This window comes from Hibiscus syriacus, unplaced genomic scaffold, assembly GCF_006381635.1.
Source record: "Hibiscus syriacus cultivar Baekdansim isolate YM2019G1 unplaced genomic scaffold, ASM638163v2 tig00110429_pilon, whole genome shotgun sequence".
Classification (NCBI taxonomy): domain Eukaryota; kingdom Viridiplantae; phylum Streptophyta; class Magnoliopsida; order Malvales; family Malvaceae; genus Hibiscus; species Hibiscus syriacus.
In genome coordinates this window covers 1,091,016-1,114,592 of record NW_024062733.1, presented here as the reverse complement: position 1 = coordinate 1,114,592, position 23,577 = coordinate 1,091,016, and the positions used below count along the sequence as shown (strand labels likewise).

Genomic DNA, 23,577 nt, shown 5'->3' with positions numbered 1-23,577 from the left:
ATAATTCTCACTTAAAGAAAAATGGGTAAATTATGAGTTTGGTCCCTAAATTCCTACCAGTTTTAAAAACTTATAATTTACCCCTAAATTAGGGTGTTACAATTCTCCCATTCTTAAAAGAATTTCGTCCTTAAAATTAATTCATGTCACATAATTGCATAAATGAAACTTCCATCAGTTCTTCCATATCTTCAAGTAGCTTTTACGGAAATACGAATCATCCACTAATCTTTAACCAGTTGAGTATACATTCTTATAAGAACTCTCCCTTATTCCAATAAAAGAATCAGAATGGAAATATCCTTGAGGAATCAATTCAGCCTTGGTTACGAGAATAGGCTCATAAAGCTGTAACATATCCCCAATTTCATTTCTGGAGTCGAGTCAGAATTTCTCGAATAAGTAACTCTTACATTACTCGTGAGGTATTTTACAGAATTCAGATAGACGTTACTAGTATTCCTTTATGCAAAGGTAGAGCCTTAACGGATAGAAAACCTAGGTTTGCTCGTTACAGAGAGGGACTCAACCTTGGATTTCCGGCTCGAAGAAGTACGATTGTAGTCTAGAGGCATGTACTAATCAGACATTTTTTTGACATTCGACCGGCCGGTCCTTGAAAATTTTAACACAACCTAAGCTTTGATACCACTAAATGTAACCCCCTCAAACCGATGCAGATAACCCGATCCGATCTGGGTGTCACATTAGGGCCACCAGAGCGACCCACCGTAAAAATAGCGGAAATTTAAAACTTTTATCAAAACATGTAACTCATAAAATTATTTATCAGTATTCAGAAATAAAATAAATTTTCAAACTCATATATAAAACAAAATACAATTACATGCCCCCTAATCTCAAGTATCATACTCTGCAAGCATCGCCGGAAGAACTCCCTTACTAATGTCGATAGATTCACTGATACAATTCTTTTAACCTGAAAAGGTGAGTAACAGAGTGATCTTTGGAAAACTCAGTAATACAGAACTACCAGATGATGCTGAAGAACGTACAAATAACAAATAAACATATATTTCCTTATTGGTTCAGACATCTATAGATTTTTATGTTGAGCGGAGATCCTACTGATATTTCAGGTAGTAACAGACAATGAGCTTTCAGTTTCAAAGAAATATTTTGGATGACTGAGTCCAGGAGATCAGAATGGGTTATCTAGTGTGTTCCCGTAAAACCAGTGAAAAGATACAGATCTTTTTAAAACATATTTTTAAAATGCAGAAACCATAGTAATCCCTCCAACCCAACACATCATAATGTGTAGATTCCCCAGAACCATACACCCACCGTCAAATCGAGTAAGGCCCTGAGCACATAGCCGAGGAGCCTGCAAGTATTCTTCCTCCAACAATACCCCCAAATAAAAAATTTTCCGCCCGTAAACGGATATATCAAAAATAAAAACATAATTCAGGTCAGATATCAGAACAGAATCCATGTCACGTATCATAACAAAATTCAAATCGGAAATCAGATAAAATATTCATGTGATTAGGGAACACACTAGAGTTTCCAGATATTATTCAGAGATATTGGATAAGCTTATCGGGCAGAGAAATATGGATCTTCAGTATATCGATAGAATGTCGGAATTTAGAATCACTATTGAAAGAGTTCATTAACTGACAGAATCATCAGTTACTCAGAATATGATTTGAGCTGATAAGGAAGAAATGAAGGTTTAGGACATTTACAATCTGTGTTGATATATCGGATTATCAAAATAACTCAAACTGAACAACTCCAAGAACTAATGCATGTTAACCAGTCCATTCATTGCCCTTCAAGGTATTCACTCTTTAATACCAACAATTCTTGTCCATAAATAATCTTCTGAGTCATTGCTGAATGGATCTTAAGGAGAAAAACAAATATTCTAATGGTCTTTATTTCATTTCCATGTTTCAACTATATCAGGAAATGTTGATGTACTTGATTTGTGGCTCATAACACATAGGGATGATACATCATGTAAGTTCATATGAGTTTCCAGACTTATCCCAATCACTTACTTAATCCTCAGTTATTGAGGTTACTTAGTTCATTTAGTAGTCAGGTCTATCTCGGTTACTCCAGAGTAATTCGAACATTTCTGAATTTCAGATACATATGGTACTTTTATTTAGTTCAATTTGGTATTCGTGGTTGATTTGTCTAACGAATATCCACTTCTTAGAACCGAATGCGCTCTAGAGTTTAGTTGAGCTGAGTACTTCATGAATTATCGTTGATCCAAACTTGAGTAGACGAGCAAGGATTTAAGTGGTATCTATGTCATTCAGGTACTGACATAGCATTAGCGTTGGTCGACTCACTTAAGTTGAGTTCCATAACTTTTAAGGGTAGTACAGCACCCATGTTTATTTGGATTCCTTAATTAATCCAAGACATTTACTTAGTCTAGTCCTTAAGGGTATTTTGGTCATTTTGGTGCTCGATGTTATTCCAGTCATTTCAACGCTTGAGGATATCCATTCATTCCTGGGCTTGGTGATATTCTTTGGTTATTTCCATTCTAGGGGTATTTTGGTCATTTTACATATCCAATGTATTTCAATCCTTTCCTTCCGTCTCATATTATTATTTAATTCAAACTTCTAGTATCTTGTACAAGCCATCTTGGGTTTATAAATCGATTATCCATATTTTCTAAACAAAACTAACATTTTCTATGCACATCAGTAGTTTCATCAGGTCAATACGTCTTTACAAAGTTCTTATCCAACTTTCAAGGCCAATTCTTGTCTTTTTACAACATAAGGGTATTTTTGTAATTTCACCTAACAAATTATTCTCTTAATTTCTCATCCAAGTACCTTTGGCATTTAACCTTTAATGATATAAATTATAATGTATATATTCAGGGGCTAATTGCTTTATCACTTAATCATATAACTTGTACTTTAATTCTAACGGTCCTCTAGTTTCTTATATTAATCATCTGAGCCAAATTCAGCTACCGAATGTTTACCGAATTCGGATCGAGTGTTGAAATTAATTAACTACACAGATGAGAACAAACATTTTCATTCATGCATTTACCAATACCAACATTTTCCATAAAGCATGAAAAGGAAGTAATGTATTACCTCGATTTACGTGCCATATCGATCGACCATTTAAACTTCATTCGAATTCCCTCGATCTTGAAATCAACTTCCAATAATTCCTCAGATACATATCAACAGAGATTTCATCAAAAACGGAGCTTAATTGTGAAAAACGGATCGAATCGGGTGATTAATCAGTGAAAAATTAGTATTTCATCAAAATACCTGCTATGATACAAGTTGATGATATGAATTGATGAGTTTGATGATATGAATTGATGATTAAAATTAGTAAATGTGTAACGCCCCTAATCCTGGGTTAGTAGTTTTAAGCTAATCCGAGAGAGGGTTTAGGATGACCCATAACCTTTTAAGAATACTTGACCTAAAATTGTGTAGGTTTAGGCTTGGATTGAGCTGTAATGATGATAAAAAGGATGTTTTCAATTTAGCAGCAAATGAGGGAGGATCAAGTATGTAATTTTACTCTTAAATATATGAAAGGATAATTCCCCATAATTGTTGGTGAGGTCACGACTGGCACTAATCTTTTTCTTCACTCTTTTATCTCTTTCTCCTCTCTTAATATCTCTCATTTTCCTCTCAAACTAGAACCATCAAAGGTGCAAGATTTGAAGTGTTGTAAGCCTTGAATTTATTAAGGAAGATAAGAATCAAAATCTACATCGCTAGATCTTTTATTCAAGCTCTTAATATCATGTTTTGTTCATAGTTACCATAAGGAGGGGTTTAGGAAACTACAAGTTTCCTTATGTTTTTGATAGATTCAAGCTCAATGGAGCATTCTTAGCTTTATTCAAAATTCCTAAATGAGTTAGTAACTCATTTTCCTTGTTTATGATTAGTGAAAGAGGTTGGAAAAACCTCCATGTCCAAATGCAAAAAGAAGTTGGTTCTTGGTTGAGTTGAGGATGTTTTTCAGCAATCTGTGTAATACCCTAAACCCGAATGGGCCTAAGGTGCTACATTGGGTTGCCGGGGCAACCACTGAATTTTGGAACAGTTTTTATTTTTATTTAAAACATACTATATGGTACAAAAATACATATATGATAGTTATAAAAACACTTTATAAATTAGAGCTCATTGACATGTAGTTTAAATCAAATAATACATTTCATTTTTGCAAATTCAAATACATAAATAAGGGTCCTATTAAAATATATTCCCACTACAAATAATTGTACAATACTTTGTGAGTTATGCTAGAAGTTCTGCTGTGATGGTGCTCCTCGAATGACTCAATATAATAACTTACAAACGAAAACATCCAGACGTTGAGCTTACAAAGCCCGATAGTATAATCACGAATCTAGAGCAGCATATGAATCTCATAAATGTAAGCATGTTAGAAGATATGGTAATATGCAGTAGGTATATGCATGATCCTAATCTAATGCTACCTACTTAAAGTTTAACAGTTCTACCTCTTTAGGGTAAGTCTCATACTTCCCTTAGTCTCTAATAAGGGCTTTGCCATGAGTAAACGTATACGAGTTCTTTAACCTCAGTATCATCCTTCAATGCATCATTATACAACATACAATGATAGTACCTGATATCACAAAGACACCAGGTATAATCACACAACAATAAGTAAGCATCATGGTTGGGGTCACTTTAGTATCAAGGAACTCATACCCCTATTTACTACTAGATGTACCTTAGGTATGATCTAGGTCACATAGTGTAACACCCTAATCCAGTTCGACCCGAAGATCCATAGATTATAATATTACACGGGACTATTGAAATATAACCAATTTTTTCTTTAAAACTGATTTAAAAACCATTTTACAAGTTCATCCAAAATAAATAAATTAAAACAAGAAAAATATTTCAATTTATAAAATATGGGGAGCTTCCAAAATATATCCAAAATAATACAATATTGAGTACAAATCAAAGTTACGATTGAATACACATAAGGGTCCATAAATAATACATGCCCTCTAAGAATGACTCAATATGTACTTTGATGGTCTTTGTGGATCTGATCTGCTACACTGGAATGCCTGTGATGATAACTCCCTATGAACGACCTCCTAAGAACCTGCGCATGGAAACACATTTCGAACACTGACCTAACGAGCTCACTGCCTCACTAATAATTGTACTATACTACATGCATTCACTAAATGAGCTGGCTAGTGACACATGTCTGAATCATGCAAAATACTTATCTACTAAGTTATGGTTGGCATCATGGTGCGGTTGAGGGTTCTGTATCTCGGAGCTCACACACCCTTCTAGCCTGCTGAAATACCTTTGGGTATTCTATGGTGAAATCTAAAATCTGCATCGGAAGCATACACCCGACCAACTTACTCCATCGTGTCTTGGGGCATCTGTGCCCAGTTGACAACTGAAGTGCCTTGGCACTGACTTGGATATCCATTAACTATCTTATTCTACTAAAGAGGCTCGGGTGTCTTGGCTATTTCCTGAGTGTCAACCAAGGGTAGTTTTATGTGATCCTAGCTGTTATTGTTTTTCCTGTTCGATATTAATTATTGTTCTCACTTGTAGTTTTATATGCTATTATACTGATATTTTTGGGCCCCTCAAGTCTAAACCATTAACCCTTAGATTATTTATCCAAAACTGCCCGTGGGTACTGATACTGACAGCTTAACTAGGCTGTTTGAGAAGGGTAGTATCGATACTCTTGACTGAATATTGATACTCAGAGGCTTGGGATCGATGATGAACTGGGTATCAATACCAAAATGGTATTATGGAATCTAAATTGTTTTCCCAGTATCGATACTACCCCTCGAGTATCGATATTGGCCCTGTAGTATCGATACCACTTGAATGGGCATCAATACCTCTTACTTAAATTTGAATAATTTTTACTTTAGCTAAAGAATAGTATTGGTACTGTTCTTACAGTACCGATACCCCTACTCGAAAATACCCTATTTTGGCCACGAAAGTTGCCAAATTTTGCCCCAAAACGTCCTAGTAAGGGTACCGGTTGTTATTAGAGTCTTATTGATAATTTCAGGGGGTCATAAAGAGATCTTATAACATATTGAAACATCAAAAGATGCAATCTACCATGCACATGCTTCAAAGCTCATGCAACTTACCAAAACTCACCTAATGAACTATATGTGGTAGAGCTGAGTTAGAAGTGAGTTACCTAGTGATTTAAACTTCTGAAAGCTCTTAAGAACTCAACCAAGAGTGAGCTTCTCCTTCACATAGCTTTGGATCTTTCATCAACCTACCTCACTAGAAAATAATCAAGAACAAGGGTTATTAGCTGAATTTAGAGGTTTATAAGACTTTAAGAACACTCCCTAAGATTAGAATTCCCTGAAAACGAATAAAATCCCCTATGTTTTTTAAACCCTCATAAAACTCGTTTTTGCAAACCATGGCCAAAACTTACTCTCTTAGTCTCAAATGGAAGCTCTAGAGGTGCTGAGTTGGTTCATACCTTTAAATTGTTAAATTTGGTTTAATAGGTCACCAAGTTTTCACCTTTGAAGATTGCAAGAGAATGAATAATGAAGGATGAAGAAGGGAGAAGAAGAGAAAAAGAAGAGTGACAGAAAAAAGATGAATACCAGACGTGAGATCACTAATTTTAATTTGTTTTTAGTTTAATTTTGAACAATGGTTTAATTACTCCCTTGGTCCTTCTGATTTTGGTTGCAAACTAAAAATACCCTTTTTACTCTCTATTGGGCTTAATCTAAGCCCAAAACTATTTCGAATTGGGTCAAAACTTAATATATTCTAAGGAATTAATTCAAGTTCCATCTCGTGTTAGCCCAAAAGTCTTAACCTGAGATCCGCGGTGTTACAACTCTCCCCTCCTAAAAGAAATTTTTTCCTCAAAATTTAACTGGATAGAAGAGTTGAGGATACTGAAGTTGCATGTCCTCCTCAATTTCGCATGTCACTTCCTCAACGCCATGGTTCCTCCAAAACACATTTTCTAGAGGTATTCTTTTGTTCCTTAGCTCCTTCACATCACTAGATAGAATTCTAATTGGTTCCTTTATATAGGTCATGTTTGGGATGACCTCAATCTTCTCTAGGGGTATGACGTGAGAAGGATCAGAACAATATCTCCTGAGCATGGATACATAGAACACATTATGGATACGCTTCAACTCTAGTGGTAAGGCTAACCTGCAAGCCACTGGTCTGACTCTCTCAAGTACCTTATAAGGTCCTATAAAGCACATAATTTAATTTCCTTTGCACCCAAAATGAATTACTTTCTTCCAAAGGGAAACCTTAAGGAATACTTTATCCCCAACTGAGAACTCAATATCCTTACGCTTCAAATCCATGCAGGACCTCTTCCTGTCTGAAGCCTCCTTAAGCAGGCTTTGAATCAATCAAACTTTATTCTCTATCTCTCTGATCAAGTATGGGCCTACTATCTTACCCCTAATGAGCTCTTTGCATCATAGTAGAGTCTTATACATGCGCCCATATAAGGTCTCATACGAAGCCATTTGAATGCTCGACTGAAAACTATTGTTATAGATGATAACTATCCAAAAGAGTTGTCTTTAGTAGCATTTTTTACCTATGTTTAGCTTGGACTTGTTTGAAATTAAGCATTTTTAGGAGCAATTTAGGATCAAATTTCTTTAATGTTACACATTTTGCATATTAGGAACTTTGTGGGTTGCCTAGGGTTGAATTTGACTTTTTTGCTGTGAAACTGTTACAACGATGTCGTAGCATTGCAGATTATGCTAAGCGGATGCTGCAGTAGCCAATAAAGCTCTAGACGGTTGAGAGAACTTTCTAGATGAGAAATATGGCTTGAGCAGCTGTCAATGGGCATATCACCTAAAATGTGGGAGCATCCTATTGAAGGATGAAAATCTCCTTATAGCTATAAATAAGAGACTTGCAAGACTAAAAAGTATGATGATTAGAATCTATTTGAAAGTACACTTTTCAACGTTTATCCTTTGTATTCCATGGAAGCTTAACCCCATGCCAGGGATTGCTGCAGCACAAAGAGAGCTCATTGAGTACCATTGACAGTAGTAGATCACCATTCGAGGCCTTCTATTAAGAGAATGAGTGATTTAAATACTTTATAAACTTTGTGGATGATATTTTGGGTTTATCATTTTATGTTTATTTTGTTACTTCTTTTATGTGCTTGATGCTTTATGATTATGAGTAGAAATACTTATGATTAAAGTATGTAATTTCAATTATTTCTAGAAATAGATTTAGTTGATTTGCTGTATACCTTTGATAGCATTGGTGTTGCTGAGTAGCAATGTGTGTGTTGAAAATCATGCATCCAATCGATTGGATTTGTTCATATTTTGAACCTTTAATTAACGAAAGTAATTAGAGAAGTTCAAAAGGTCTTAATCAATGTTGATCTCATTGATTTAGTATGCACTGTTTACATAAGGTATGATGATCACAATATCCTTTCCATATTCAATATTCTTTATGTTTACAACTTTAATGAAAACATATTTTTCCATGTGGGTTCGACATCTGTAGCATTAGTTTGCTAACACTTTATTACTTGGTTTACGTTGCGTGCACTTGCGTAATTGCTATAGCATTTTCGTAGCATCAAGTTTTTGGCTTTGTTGACGACAATATTATCTGTTTAATTTAGGGCTTTCTTTATTTTTCTAACTTTGTTATTTTCTTTTTTTAGGTACTTTTAGTTTTTATTTTTGCTAATTCATGCCTCGAAGCGACGGAGAAATGTAGTTTTTTTTTTCAGAGATTGAAAGGACTTTTAGGAGACGTTGTAGTGAAGCTACAAAGAATAGAATGAATATGGCTGGAAAAGGGAATGGTATTTTACCCCGTTGCAGAATGTAGAGGATGGTAAGTTGCATGCTGGCATTGGAGCAGAACAATTATATAAAACTTGGGTGATCGTAATTGTCCTATCCATGACCATGTAGTGTGGACACTGGATGATTTGCATCCTGGCATAGTGAGGCCAATGATTAATATTATGAACTTTGAGTTAAATCCGATTATGTTCCAAATGTTACAATCTATGGGATAATATAGAGGGTCTGTAGCTAAAGATCCTAGGGCTCATTTGAGAGCGTTCATGGAGGTTTTTGATTTATTTATTCAACAAGGTGTTCCGGAGGAGGCACTGAAGCTGAAGTTATTTCCTTATTTGATGCGTGACAAAGCACGTGCTTGGTTGAGCTCACTGCCACTAGATGTTATATCATCCTGGAATGAGTTATCTTAGACATTTTTGCTGCGATTCAACCTGTCGAACATGAATGCCAAACTCTGAAATGATTTAACTTAATTCAATAAAATAGAGGATGAAAACTTTTATGAAGCATGAGAAATATTCAAGGATTTGATACGGAAGTGTCCTATGCATGGATTTCGACATTGGACCCAAATGAAGATGTTTTATAATGGGTTAAAATACATACTCGTATGGTGGTCGATGCTTCAATAAACAGAGCTTTGTTAGATAAGACATATAGTAAACTATATGATATTCTCGATGAGATCTCAACTAATGATTGCTACTACTCAAATATGAGAAATATGTTTGGCTGACGCAATGCTGTAGCACTAGATTCTGAAGCTTTCAATTCTATGGCATCTTAGATTTCAGTATTGACGGAAATGGTGAAGAAATTGAAAAAACCTGAAGGAATATATGAAGTCAAGGTTGTATATCTCATCACTTGTGTTTATTGTGGTGATAATCACAATTTTGATGAATGCCCCCAAAATCTGGAGTCTATCTACTATGTGCAGAATTATCAAAGGAATGATAATGTTTTTGGAAACATATATAATGCCAATTTTAAAAATCATCTCAATCTTTCTTGAACAAGTCAGAATGTTGCAAATCTGTAGTAGCATCATTATCATCGACAACATTATAATCAACAACAACCTATGTCGCAACCATAAACACAACATCATATTACACAACCACAACAAAGGAAAGATTATTAAGGTTAATGTTCAACCCAAACTTCAACTTTATCATCTCTTGAAGCTTTGATGAAATAATATATGGTGAGCCAATCAACCTCGTTAAAGGCTCTAGAGAATTAGATGGGATAAATGGCATATTCTCTTAACAATCGGTTGCAAGGAACGTTGTTTAGCGACATTAAGAGTCCAAAGAAAAATGATAAAGAGCATTGCAAGGTCATCACTACAAGGAGTAGAATTCATATTGGGGAGTCATTCGAGGAGTCTATGAAGAATGGTGTGCAGGTTCCTAAGCATGGTAAAGCAAAGAGTAAAGAAATTGTGCATGAGACACCTATGAGTCATACCACAACATCAAATGCAATATAGTGTAGCAATTTAGAGGCATTGCCAATAGCAATACCTACTACATCTGATGCTCCATCAACTTCAATGCCTCAACAATAACAAACAAAGATGCCTCCACCATTTCTATATCGTTTCAAAAAGACAAAGGAAGATCAGTAATACAAAGCTTTCCTTGATTTCCTTCACCAACTCACAATTAACATTCTGTTGATTGATGTTTTAGAGCAAAACCCAAACTACATCAAATCCATGAAGGAAGTTCTTTCGAAAAGAGGAGACTTGGTGAATTTGAGACTGCCGCTCTTACCGAAGGCTGTAGCGTTATGGCTACAAGTCAATTGCCACTAAAACTTAAAGATCCAGGGAGTTTCACTATTCCTTGCAATATTGGTGATACATTTTCAAGTAAATCTTTATGTGATTTAGGTGCTACCATAAATCGAATGCTATTGCCAATCTTTAGTAAATTTAGAAGCGATGAAGCAAGGCCCACTACGATCACTTTGCAACTTGCAGATCGCTCTACTTTGCATCCTAGTGGTATCGTGAAAAATATGCTTGTGAGAGTAGACAATTTAATTTTTCCCACGAACTTCATTATTTTGGATTGTGAAGCAGATAAAGATGTTCCAATTATTCTTGGCCGCCCATTCCTTGTCATAGGTCAAGCCTTACTTGATGTTGAAAATGGAGAGTTGACTATGTGTTTAAATGATGAGCATATTACTTTTAATGTTTTAAATGATGTTTCTTATGTCAGTGGCAGTGTTGAATGTTTTTCACTTGATGTGATTGATGTTTTTTCACAAGAGCATTGGGAAGAATGCTACATCATAGATAGTGCCACTAGCGGTTCGATAGAAATCGAGGAATTCTTTGAGGAAGTGAAAGATGAATGTTGCAACAATTATATATAGAATATTGAACCTCTAGAAATGACTGATCATGTTATTCGAGCACCAGAGCCATCTATTAAGGAACCACCAAAGCTTGAATTGAAACCTCTGCCAGAGCATTTGAAATATGCTTACCTTGGAGAAAATGAAACACTATCAGTCATTGTGGGAGCACAGCTTACAGCATCACAAGAAGGTCAGTTAATTGTTGTGCTGAAGCAACATAAGAAAGCTATTGCCTAGATCATTGCTGATATCAAATGAATTAGTTCATCATTTTGCATACACGAAATTTTTTGGAAGACCCTAATAGTAGCTCGATTGAACATCAACGAAGGTTAAATCTAATCATGAATGAAGTGATTAGAAAGAAAATTATCAAATGGTTGGATTTTGGGACTATATATTTGATTTTGGACAACAATTGGGTCAGTCCTGTGCAATGCGTTCCAAAGAAAGACGATATTACTGTGGTGATAAATGATAAAAATGAATTAGTGCCGATGAGGACCACTACTAGTTGGAGAATATGTATGAACAATATGAAGCCCAACAAATTGACGAGGAAAGGCCGTTTTCCATTGCCATTCATAGACCAGATGCTAGACTGTTTTGTTGGCAAAGCTTTTTACTATTTCTTGGATGAATATAGTAGGTACAACCAAATTGATATAGCATCAAAGGACAAGGAGAAAACAAATTTCACATATCTATATGATACCTTTACTTTTCGTAGAATGTCATTTGGGTTATGTAATGCTCCAATGACATTTATACGCTGCATGATGGCTATATTATTCGAAATGATTGAAGATTATCTCGAGGTATTTATGGATGATTTTTCTGTATTTGGGTAAGATTTTATGATTTTTATGAATAATTTGGTTGTAGTTTTAAGAAGATGTGGGGAGACCAACTTAGTTTTGAATTGGGAGAAATGACATTTCATGGTCATGAAAGGTATTATCCTAGAGCACTGTATTTTCTACCGTGACATTGAAGTAGATAAGGCAAAACTGGAAGTTTTTGAGAAATTGCCACCTCCAACTAATGTGAAGGCAGTTCGAAGCTTTCTTAGCCTTGCTGGTTTCTATAGAAGATTTATCAAGGATTTTTCTCAAATTACCAAGCCATTATGTTCATTACTGGAAATAGAAAATTTGTAGTTCATGAAGAATTGCTTAAGTCCTTTGAGATAACAAAGATGAAGCTAGTCAATGAACCTGTCATTGTAGCACGAGATTGGAAATTACCCTTTGAGTTAGTGTGTGATGCTAATGAATTTGTTGTAGGTGCAGTGCTGGGGCAACGAAAAAATAAAGTGTTTCATGTTATACACTATGCGAGCAAAACATTGAATGATGCTCAAGTTAATTACACCACCACTGAAAAAGAGTTGAACACTGTGGTGTGTTCCTTTGACAAGTTTCGTTCATACATGGTAGGCACCAAAGTAAATGTCTATATGGACCACTCAACACTGAAGCATTTGTTTGCAAAGATGGATACAAAGCCTAGATTGATTCGATGATTCCTCTTACTCCAAGAATTTGATATTGAGATTCGAGATAAGAAAGTATTTGAAAATCAAGTGGTTGATCACTTGTCTATGTTAGATTATGGTAGCGAGGATGGTAGCATTGTTGTAATTCGAGACGAATTTCCTGATGAATGACTGCTTGCTACTACAACATTACCATGGTATGTTTATTTTGTAAATTATCTAGTCCATGGAATGATGCCACCTGATCTTAATTATCAAGGAAGAAGAAAATTTACAAGGGATGTGAGGCAATACCATTGGAAAGAGCCGTATATATTTAAACAATGCAATGATCAACTCATGAGACGATGTATTCTTGAGTGTGAACATCAAAGCATCCTATAATATTGCCACAATGCCCCGTATGAAGGTAATTTTGGTGGTATACACAAGTAGATAAAGTGCTTCGTGTGATTGCTACCAGCGTATGAGTAATATTTCTTGGTAAAATGAGATGCCAATGCAATTCCAATGCAATGCCAATGAAACTTATCTTGGAAATAAAACTTTTTAATGCATGGGGATTAGATTTTATGGGTCCTTACCCATTTTCATGTGGTAACCATTTTATTCTAGTTGTTGTTGACTATGTTTCCAAATGGGTAGAAGTCATAGCCTTGTCGAACAACAATGCTAAAGAGGTGTTATGTTTTCTGCACAAAAATATTTTCACTCACTTTGGAACACCCCGTGCATTTATCAGTGATGAATGATCACAATTCATTGGGAATCAGGTTGCTAGAGCATTGAAAATATACAGTTGAAGCATAAGATTGCTACATTATATCATCCATAAACTAATGGTCAAGTCGAGGTATCCAATCAAGAAATTAAGAAAATTCTTGAGAAGGTTGTGAATCCTTCTATAAAAGGTTGGTCACAACACCTTGAAGAAGCACTATGGGCTTATAGGACCACTTACAAGACTCTGTTAGGGATGTCCCATTATCATATTGTCTACGGCAAACCTTGTCATATGCTTGTGGAGCTGGATCATAAGGCTGTGTGAGAATTGAAGAAGCTGAACTTTGAACTAGATGTTGTAAGGGAAAAATGAATGCTAGAGCTTAATGAGCTAGAGGAGCTTCGAAACAACACCTGTTAGAATTCACACATTTACAAATACAAGATAAAGAAGTGGCATGATCAACATATCTTAACAAGACATTTCATCGCTAGACATCAAGTTCTTCTATTTAATTTGCGATTAAAGTTATTTCCTGGGAAGTTGCATTCTCGTTGGTCATACCCTTTCGATGTTCTTGAAGTTTTCCCTCATGGTGTAGTTTTGTTAAAAAAATTGGTGGATGGAAGCACATTTAAAGTAAACGGGCATCGTATAAAGCATTATTTCCAGCAATAAAGCTCTATCGTTGCTTCAATCACACTAAGAGATCCCCCTCCTTTTTAATACTTTTACATTTGGAATTAGTTAATTTCTTTGACATTTATTTTTATTAAGTTCTTATTTTTATTTTTTGTACATTTTTTTGTTGTTATATTCATACTCTCAACCACTCTCTTCCAATTGATATTTGCCACACAACGTTTTGGAGGATTATGTGCATCCAATGTTGTTACTGAAGCTAAAGCAGTACTTGGCTGGCAATATCTCCTTTATTGTTAAATTAATTATGAGATTACACCATTTACCCTCTTTAAAATTTTCACCGCCCACCTTGGCATATCATAACGCCCATTCAAAATAAAACCTTATCACTCTATCCTTATACTTTTAAATTTTAAAATATTTTATCCCCTCTTTCACGCCACCCATTTACTTTACCCTTTTTCTCTACCTTCACTCTCATTGTGTTTCTTAAACTCTTTGCTATCATTCTTCTCCACTTTAATCATCTACCCGTAGATCTTCCATGGAACCTAAGAAGAAGGCAAGCAAGAAGCTGTCTGGTCGTACGACCACTCCACCTCCAGCTATACATGCGTTGCATGAAGTTACTCCGTCGGAGGAGATCAAGAGATTTATGGATGATGAAAAACGACATCAGTATGAATAAGAATTTTTCAGCCAAGAATTTTTCTATGAGTAAGGTTTTGATTTATCTACTGAGGAGGAGCCATAAATTTTCGACTAGATCTCCCAAATGATCACCCAATGAGGATGGGAGAAATTTTGTGAGCACCTTGATGATATCAACCAGTAAGTGGTTGGGAATTTTACAGCAACCTCACACGAGAAAGTGATTCATTGGTGGGAAAAGCCCATCAACATTCTGTTGGGTATCACTGAGGAGCTGTGCGAGCATTCGACGTTTATGGAAATCTAACTAAGGAAGAATTGAAACAAGTGGGTAGAGATTTTTGTGTGCCCGGGTGCTCTTGGACGAGATCAACAACTGGAGTTTGAATCATAAAGCAACTTTATTTTCATCGGGATGTAAGGGTATGGTTTATTTTTAGAATTCGTTTAATGCCAACTATGCATTTTCCCGCAATTATTAAGGATAGAATTTTGCTTCTTCACTCTATTTTATTGGGGAGAAAATCAATGTTGGGAAAATTATCTTTGTGGAAATGTTTGCTTGTGCCTAAAATACTTTACGTTATTTATATTTTCCATCTTTAATCACTGCATTGTGCTATCAAGCACAAGTGGATGCCTTGTCTTTTGACTAGATTATAGAAGATCAGAGTCTGATTACCCTCGCTACTATGAGGCAAACTTTGCTGAAGGAAGGACTAGACCTCAATGAAGCTCATGGTGAGCCATCTAATTCCATTATTGCAACACAACTCCCACCTGTGGATGACAAAACTCTGGATGCACTAAGAGTGTTATATAATCTGTCAGTGATAAGTAAGATTAGATCATGGAACTGGTGAGCCATTCTTTTCAGAATCAATCTCAAATGCACAACGCCTAAGTTCATTGCTGGGAGTATGCCAAGAATAACGATCTAGGCACAAAGACTATGCTTGCCAAGATATTTATAGAATCTGAAGGTATGTTCCCTGCCTGTTCTAGGAGTATGCCAAGAATAAGGATCTACCCACTTAGGGGAGTGTTGCTTCCCTTTCTCATGTTTTAGCTTTTTTGTGTGTGTTTATTTTAAGTTTTTGTTCTTTGTGTTTTTGATGTTTCATGTATTAGGGATAATGCATCCTTTAGGTTTGGGGTTATGTTGTTAGTTGAATGTTGTATTCAAGAATATAGTTTTACATATAGGGATTGTAATGGTAATTCCATAGGATAATTTTGTAGAAATTAATGAAGTTGTTAAGGGAATTTTATTGATGCCCAATGATGATGATTAATTGATATGAAATGATATAGGGAATACTGGAGAGTCTTTTCAAAACTAGGATCCTTAGATTTTTTTTACACTTAGGAGTATATTTTCAATACTTAGAGAATTTAGAATTTTTTAAGCTTTAAATCTCTTATCTTTATTAGATGTATAACAATATTGCAAAAAAATAATAAATCATAGGAAATAAGTTGGGTAATGCTAGTAATAGCTCCAACATAGTGAGAGAAGTAAGTTGGAAATCCAAAATTAATGAGGGAATATTGTTGTAGCATTGAATATTTTTAACAGAGTAGGTGCAAAGTTTTCTAACTTAGCTAAGTATTGATCGGATACACCTAAATCACACACACTGCACGCTGAGGATTCTTATTTTAATGAGAAGAAACTACATTTTCCTTATTCGATAATACATCTATGCTTTACAGCATTTACTGAGAGAAAAAAAAAGAAACTTATCTGTTTAGTTGATTTCTTGAAGTTATTCTGTGGCATTACTGTTAGTTTTACATTTCATGCATTTTTTTATTGAGGGCAAACAAACATCTAGGTTGGGGGTGTGATAACTCTGCAAAAGGGTTATATTTAGTATCTTTTTTAACCTAGGTTTAGTTTGGACTTGAGCATTTTTAGGAGCATTTTAGGATCATATTTGTTTAATTTTAGAAATTTTCCATATTAGGAACTTTGTGGGTTGCCTAGGGTTGAATTTGATTTTTGTTGTTGTGAAACTGTTACACTGATGCCGTAGCATTGCAATAAATGTTGAGCGGATGCTGTAGCAGCCGATGAAGCTCCAAACAATTGGGAGAACTTTCTGGATGGGAAAACTGGCTTGAGCAGCTATCAATGGGCTCGATACCACCTGAAATGTGGGAGCATCCTATTGGAGGATGAAGATCTCCTCATAGCTATAAATGGGTGTACTTGGAAGCCTAAAAGTGTGACGATTAAAAGCTATTTGAAAGTAACCTTTTCCATGTTGATCTTTTATATGCCATGGAAGATTAAGCCATATTTCAGGGATTGGTTCAGAACAAGGAGAGATTGAGTAGCACCGATTGTCAGCAAATCACTATTCAGGCCTTCTATTGATAGAGCAATTGATTTGAATGTTTTTTAAACTTTGTGGATGCTATTGCGGATTTATTATTTTATGTTTTTTAGGCCTTCTATTCAAGGCCTTATATTGCAGATTTATTTAAACAACTAGAGGCCGAGACGTGTTTTCGTGGAGGTTTACTATTTGAACCGTTCGTGATCACCACTAGTCGATGTTGTCTTTGCTGTTTTTCAAGGTACCCATTGTAAGTATTCGGACCCTTTTCTCCTAATTTCGGTTTTACGTACTTGGATCGCTGGTAAGACCGTCGAGTTTTTGTTTCCGCTACGTCGTGGGATACACCGAGAGTCCCAACAGTGGTATTAGAGCTACTTGTACGATCCAAATTCAGGTTAAATTCTTGGTTGATTTGTTATGTATGAGATGCATGCTATAGTTTTATCGTTTTTGACAAATACGCATGATATCATTGTTCGATTCGATAACCTCAACGATTAATATGTTAATTAGTTAATCTGTTTTTTATAATCTATGTGTTGATGCAAGGATTTTACGAAATCCATATGTCAATTGTTGACATGATGATCCGTGGGTGTGCGATAACAGATCGCGTTTGGCAGTGGAACAATGGTTGTTCCGATGCAGAAAACCTTCGGGATTGAAAATCACAAAAACACGATTCTGTTGATAAGTGTTATCAAATCGTGAGGTTTTTCTATAGAAACGGAAGTACTATTTTCAAAAAATCCCACAGACCCCGCAAGGGGTTTTGCCCCTTGACCCTTCATCAGCAGTACAGATTGTAGGCCCGTATTAATATTTTTAACAAAGGCATAACAACGTGTATATATATATATGATTTGTTTGTTTTGCATGGTGTTTGACATGCATGGTTATATCCCTTGTTCAATTTACAGTGGTTGAATTTGAAATACAGCCTACGAGCTGTGCCATTCTATATCTCAGTTGTATTTCTCTTCTCATCTTACTCCCTCGTATGTAAAACGAGTTTCTTCTAAAATTGTAATTTTATGAAGATTCACAAGGAGCAGAAGAATGGACTGAACTAAAGGCGAGAAGATACCTAGAGAGTAGTATTAGGTTTTAGGGTTTTTTTGGTTCTGCTATTGGCTTGGGATGGGCCACCTTAGTCCTTGTTTTTGGGCTATAACCATTGCATCTTATTTATTACGATATCTGCTATGTATGCAACGCATCAAATGATAAAATAAGAATGAATATTGATGAGATCAAGAAGGGCCTAATATTAAAACGAACAATGATGAGATAATTACGCAAATCCCTCTTTATAATCTAAGTTAACATAACCATCCAATATTTACCCTCGTTAAGGCTTCGATCGATATTGTGTGGGCTTTACCAAAGCATTGGCACATAAATCTATCTTGGTTAAATGTGAAGAATAAGCAAGTCATGATATGACTTGAAAAAGAGTTGTTCACCAAAAGGAGGAGTTACATGAGATGTAACTAGTAAAGTGTTACTTACCTAAATAATCACTATCCTAAAAGAAAAGTCAAAGCTGATTTAGGAAATTAATGTATTATGGATCCTCACCCACTAGAAAAATTTTCGTTGAATTTTTCTGAAATTAAAATAGAGAGGGTTTTTAATTTTTAATAAAATATGGGAGTAATTTGTAAATAAAGACCTATTTATAATTTTTAATTCAGTAAATTTACTTACTTTAATATTTCCATTGTTGTAGATTTAATGGCAAACAACACTTTATCACTGCGATCACTCCTTGAGAAGGAGAAACTTAATGGCATAAACTTCCTTGATTGATTTTGTATTTTGAGAATTATTCTCAAACAGGAAAGGAAATAATATATCATTGAAGAACCTCTTCCTGATGAACCGGCCTCTAATGCTTCAAGAGCTGACAAAGACAAATTCAAGAAACATATGGATGATATGTTAGACGTTGGATGTCTAATCCTTTCAACCATGACTCCTGAGCTTCAGAAGTAACATAAGGACATGATTGCATATGAGATGATTCAAAATATCAAAGAAATATATGAAGGGCAAGCACGTTAAGAGAGATATGAGACCTCTAAAGCTCTATTTCAATGCAAAATGGAAGAGGGAACTCCTGTAGGAGCTCATGTCATCAAGATGATGGGTTACATCCAAACGTTGGAAAAGTTGGGATTTCCTCTAAAAGATGAATTGGCTACCGATGTTATGTTGCAATCATTGCCAGATAGCTTTAGACTTTGCCACAATTACTTGGCATGTTACGAACTGATGAAAGTAACATGAAAAAGGCTGGACCTAAGCCCATTCTGATGGTCCACAAGGATAAAGGAAATGGAAAGAAAAAGGTAGCGAAAATGGTAAGGCCAAACCGAAAGGAAAATATGCATTGAAACCCAAAGGGGGAGTTAGCAAGGAAGGAAAATGTTTCCATTACGTTAAGACCGGACACTGGAAGAGAAACTGCCCTGTTTACCTTGAAGAGGTCAAGAAGGCAAAAGCAGACAGAACGTTTGTTTCAGGTATTTATGTTATTGATGTTAATTTGTCAACATCTACTTCTTGGGTATAAGATACCGGTTGTGGTTCTCATATTTGTACTTCTATACAGGGACTCTAAAAGAGAAGAAATCTGGCTAAAGGAGATGTAGACTTACGAGTGGGAAATAGAGCAAGAGTTGTTGCATTAGCTATAGGGACATATGTTTTATCTTTTCCTAGTGGACTTGATTTAAATTTAGAGGATTGTTATTTTGTGCCTTGTTTGACTAAGAACATTATTTCTGTTTCTTGTTTGGACAAGATTGGTTTTGAGATTATTATTAAGAACAATTGTTGTTCTTTTTATCTCGATAACGTTTTTTTTTTTTGTTCAGCACAATTGGTTAATGGTCTCTATACCTTGGATTTAGAAAACACCATTTATAACATAAATACTAAAAGATCAAAAACAAATGACTCGAATAAAACTTATCTTTGGCATTGTTGTTTAGGTCATATAAGTGAGAAACACATATCGAAACTCCATAAAGATGATTCTTAGATTCATTTGTTTTCGAAAAATATGATGTATGCGAATATTGTTTGTTGGGAAAAATGAATAAAGCTCCTTTTAATAGTAAAAGTGAGCGAGAAAGTGATTTATTGGGGTTAATACATAGTGATGTATTTGGACCGATGAATACACAAGACAGAGGTGGATTCCATTACTTCATTACTTTCACCGATAACTTCAGTCGATATGGGTACATTTATCTTACGCGCCATAAATCTTAAGCCCTTGAAAAGTTAAAGGAATTTAAAATTTAAGTACAAAATCAACTAGGCAAGAGAATTAAGGCACTTCGATCAGATCGAGGTGGAGAATACTTAAGCATAGAGTTTGATGAACTCCTGAAAGAATGTAGGATTGCCTCACAGCTTACACCACCTGGTACACCACAGTGGAATGGAGTTTCTGAAAGAAGGAATTGAACACTATTAGACATGGTTCGATCGATGATGAGTCATAGTGATCTTTCAACTTATTTTTTGGGACATGCACTTGAGATAACCGTTTTTACACTGAATCATGTTCCATCTAAATCGGTTCAAAAGATATCATACAGACATAGACTAGGAAGCGTCCTAGTATGTCTTTTATGAAGATTTGGGGTTGTGAAGCTTATGTAATACATCAGATGTCTACAAAGCTCGAACTTAAATATCATAAGTGTATATTTGTTGGATATCCTAAAGAAACTAAGGGATATTATTTCTTCAACCCTAACGAGAACAAAGTGTTTATTTCTCGAATGAGAGTTTTTCTCGAAAGAGAATTTCTCTAAAAGAAAGGAAAGGATAAAAATATTGAACTTGGAGAAGTTCAAGAACAACAGATCAGTGAACCTGAAGCTGAACATGTTTCACAAGTTGTTGAGGAACATTCAACAGATTTAGAAACACAACCACTGCGCAGATCCACAAGAGAACGCCATGCACCTGAGAGATTTGGATTTCTCATTACCACACATGGAGATGTTCTTCTTATGGATCAAGATGAGCCTATAACTTATCAAGAGGCAGTGTCTAGCCCAGACTCTGAGAAATGGATTGAAGTCATGAGATCTGAGATGAATTTCATGTCAGTAAACCAAGTGTGGACTTTGGTTGAACCACTTGAAGGGGTCAAACCTATAGGGTGTAAATGGGTTTTCAAGAAGAAAACTGACATAAATGGTAATGTACAAACATACAAGGGGCGATTAGTCGCTAAAGGTTTTCGACAAGTTCATGGTGTAGACTATGACGAAACATTCTCCCCTGTAGCTATGTTTAAGTCCATCCAGATCTTGCTCGTAATAGCTGCATTCCATGATTATGAAATCTGGCAAATGGACGTCAAAACCGCCTTCCTTAATGGAAAACTTGAAGAGGATGTGTATATGACACAACCAGAAGGTTTGTCTTTCCTGGAAATACTAGAAAGGTTTGTAAGCTACAGAGGTCTATTTATGGACTAAAGCAAGCTTCTCAAAGTTGGAATCTCCGTTTCAATGATGCAATCAAAGAGTTTGGTTTTATCAGAAATGAAGATGAGCCTTGTGTTTATAAGAAGGCTAGTGGGAGCATTGTTTCTTTCCTAATATTGTATGACGACATACTCATCATAGGAAATGATATACCTACTTTACAGTCTGTTAAGACTTGGTTAAGTAGTTGTTTTTCTATGAAAGATTTGGGTGAGGCAGCGTATATCTTAGGAGTTAAGATCTATAGAGATAGATCAAGACGACTTCTAGGTCTAAGTCAAAGTACATATATAGACAAAGTGCTGAAAAGGTTCAGTATGGAAGAATCCAAGAAAGGATTTTTGCCTATGAGACATGACATTTCTCTTTCGAAGGAAATGTGTCCTTCAACTCCACAAGAAAGAGAACCTATGAATAAGATTCCATATGCTTCGGCTATTGGTTCTATCATGTATGCCATGATATGTATTCGACCAGATGTATCGTATGCTTTAAGCATGACAAGTCGGTATCAAGTGAACCCTGGTGAAAATCATTGGGTTACGGTTAAAAATATCCTTAAGTACTTAAGAAGAACTAAGGATAAATTTTTTGTCTATGGAGGGGAAGAAGAGCTTTGTATAAAAGGTTATACTGATGCCATCTTCCAAACTGACAAGGATGACTCACGATCGCAATCGGGTTTTGTGTTTTGTCTTAATGGAGGTGCTGTGAGCTGGAAAAGTTCAAAGCAAGACACAATAGCTGATTCTACAACAGAGGCTGAATACATTGCAGCCAGTGAAGTAGCAAAAGAGGTTGTTTGGATCAAGAAGTTCATATCAGAATTAAGGGTTGTTCCTAGCATATCAGAGGATATCGTATTCTTAGGTGCTTTCATCTCATTCGAGAGATCATAGATCGAGGAGATGTAGAAATATGCAGAGTACACACGGATGACAACATTGTTGATCCCTTAACGAAGCCTCTTACACAGCAGAGGCATAATCGTCACACTGAGTCACTCGGTATTCGATATGTAAGTGATTGGTCTTAGTTCTAGCGGAAGATTGTTAGAGTATGCCCAAAGACCAATCATATGATGATTGTAATAATACATTTATTTATCGATTTTATTGAATAAATGTATTGTCGCTATTACTTTCAGTTATATATATGTGTTTAACATAAACTAGAAGATGATAAAGTCCATATAATAACATAATTGTTATTATTAAAAGATCCATAGTCAAGTATTATTATAGGAATGGAAAATAATAATACGCTTAAGAATAACATGTTATTGATTGATGACAACAAGTTGTCATTGACATAGAGATGTCAGAATTGATACATGATTTGGATTAATCCACCATGAGCATATGTCTTGGATTATTATGTGACAGTCATAACATTGCTCATGGTGATGACTATATGTATGATCCTCAGACTTGAGATCAATACTATCCCAACATATATATTATTGAATGTTTTGATGCAGTTAAGCAAGCTCCGTAACTGGTTGCTATATAAAGACTGTTATTGAATATATCTTAATATATGTAGTGGGATTGTATGATTAAGATAGGATTTGTCCTTCCTAAATAATAGGAAATATATCACAGGCCACTTGATTGAGTGAGACTAGAAACGCATGGCCATGCTCGAATAAGTTGATATGAGATATCACAAACTATTCGTTAATTAAAGTCTACTCTAGATATCAAGAAAAAATAGATGGGTTATACAAGTGTAACTATTCCAAGACTTGTGCCTATTCTAGATATAAAGGACAAAAGGATGTAATACATAAAAGAGTTAATCACGAAGATGATATGTCGAATCATAATTTCTTGTAACTTAGGTGACAATGATATATTGCTAGATATCACTCATTGTATGTAATATTAGAATTGTTATAATAATTA

At 35.3% G+C, this 23,577-nt stretch overlaps 1 protein-coding gene and 1 non-coding gene across 2 annotated transcripts; one reads left to right on the top strand and one right to left on the bottom strand.

Annotated features, from left to right (window-relative positions):
- Positions 1–9,360: 9,360 nt before the first annotated feature.
- LOC120125183 lies at positions 9,361–9,467 on the bottom strand. Its single transcript, XR_005516339.1, has one exon. It is a non-coding gene; the product is annotated as a small nucleolar RNA R71 (small nucleolar RNA).
- A 699-nt stretch (positions 9,468–10,166) lies between these two features.
- Positions 10,167–11,302, top strand: LOC120124749. Its single transcript, XM_039143339.1, has 2 exons — positions 10,167–10,335; positions 10,641–11,302. The coding sequence occupies exons 1-2, from the start codon at positions 10,167–10,169 to the stop codon at positions 11,300–11,302; spliced, it is 831 nt and encodes a 276-aa protein (XP_038999270.1).
- Positions 11,303–23,577: the final 12,275 nt, after the last annotated feature.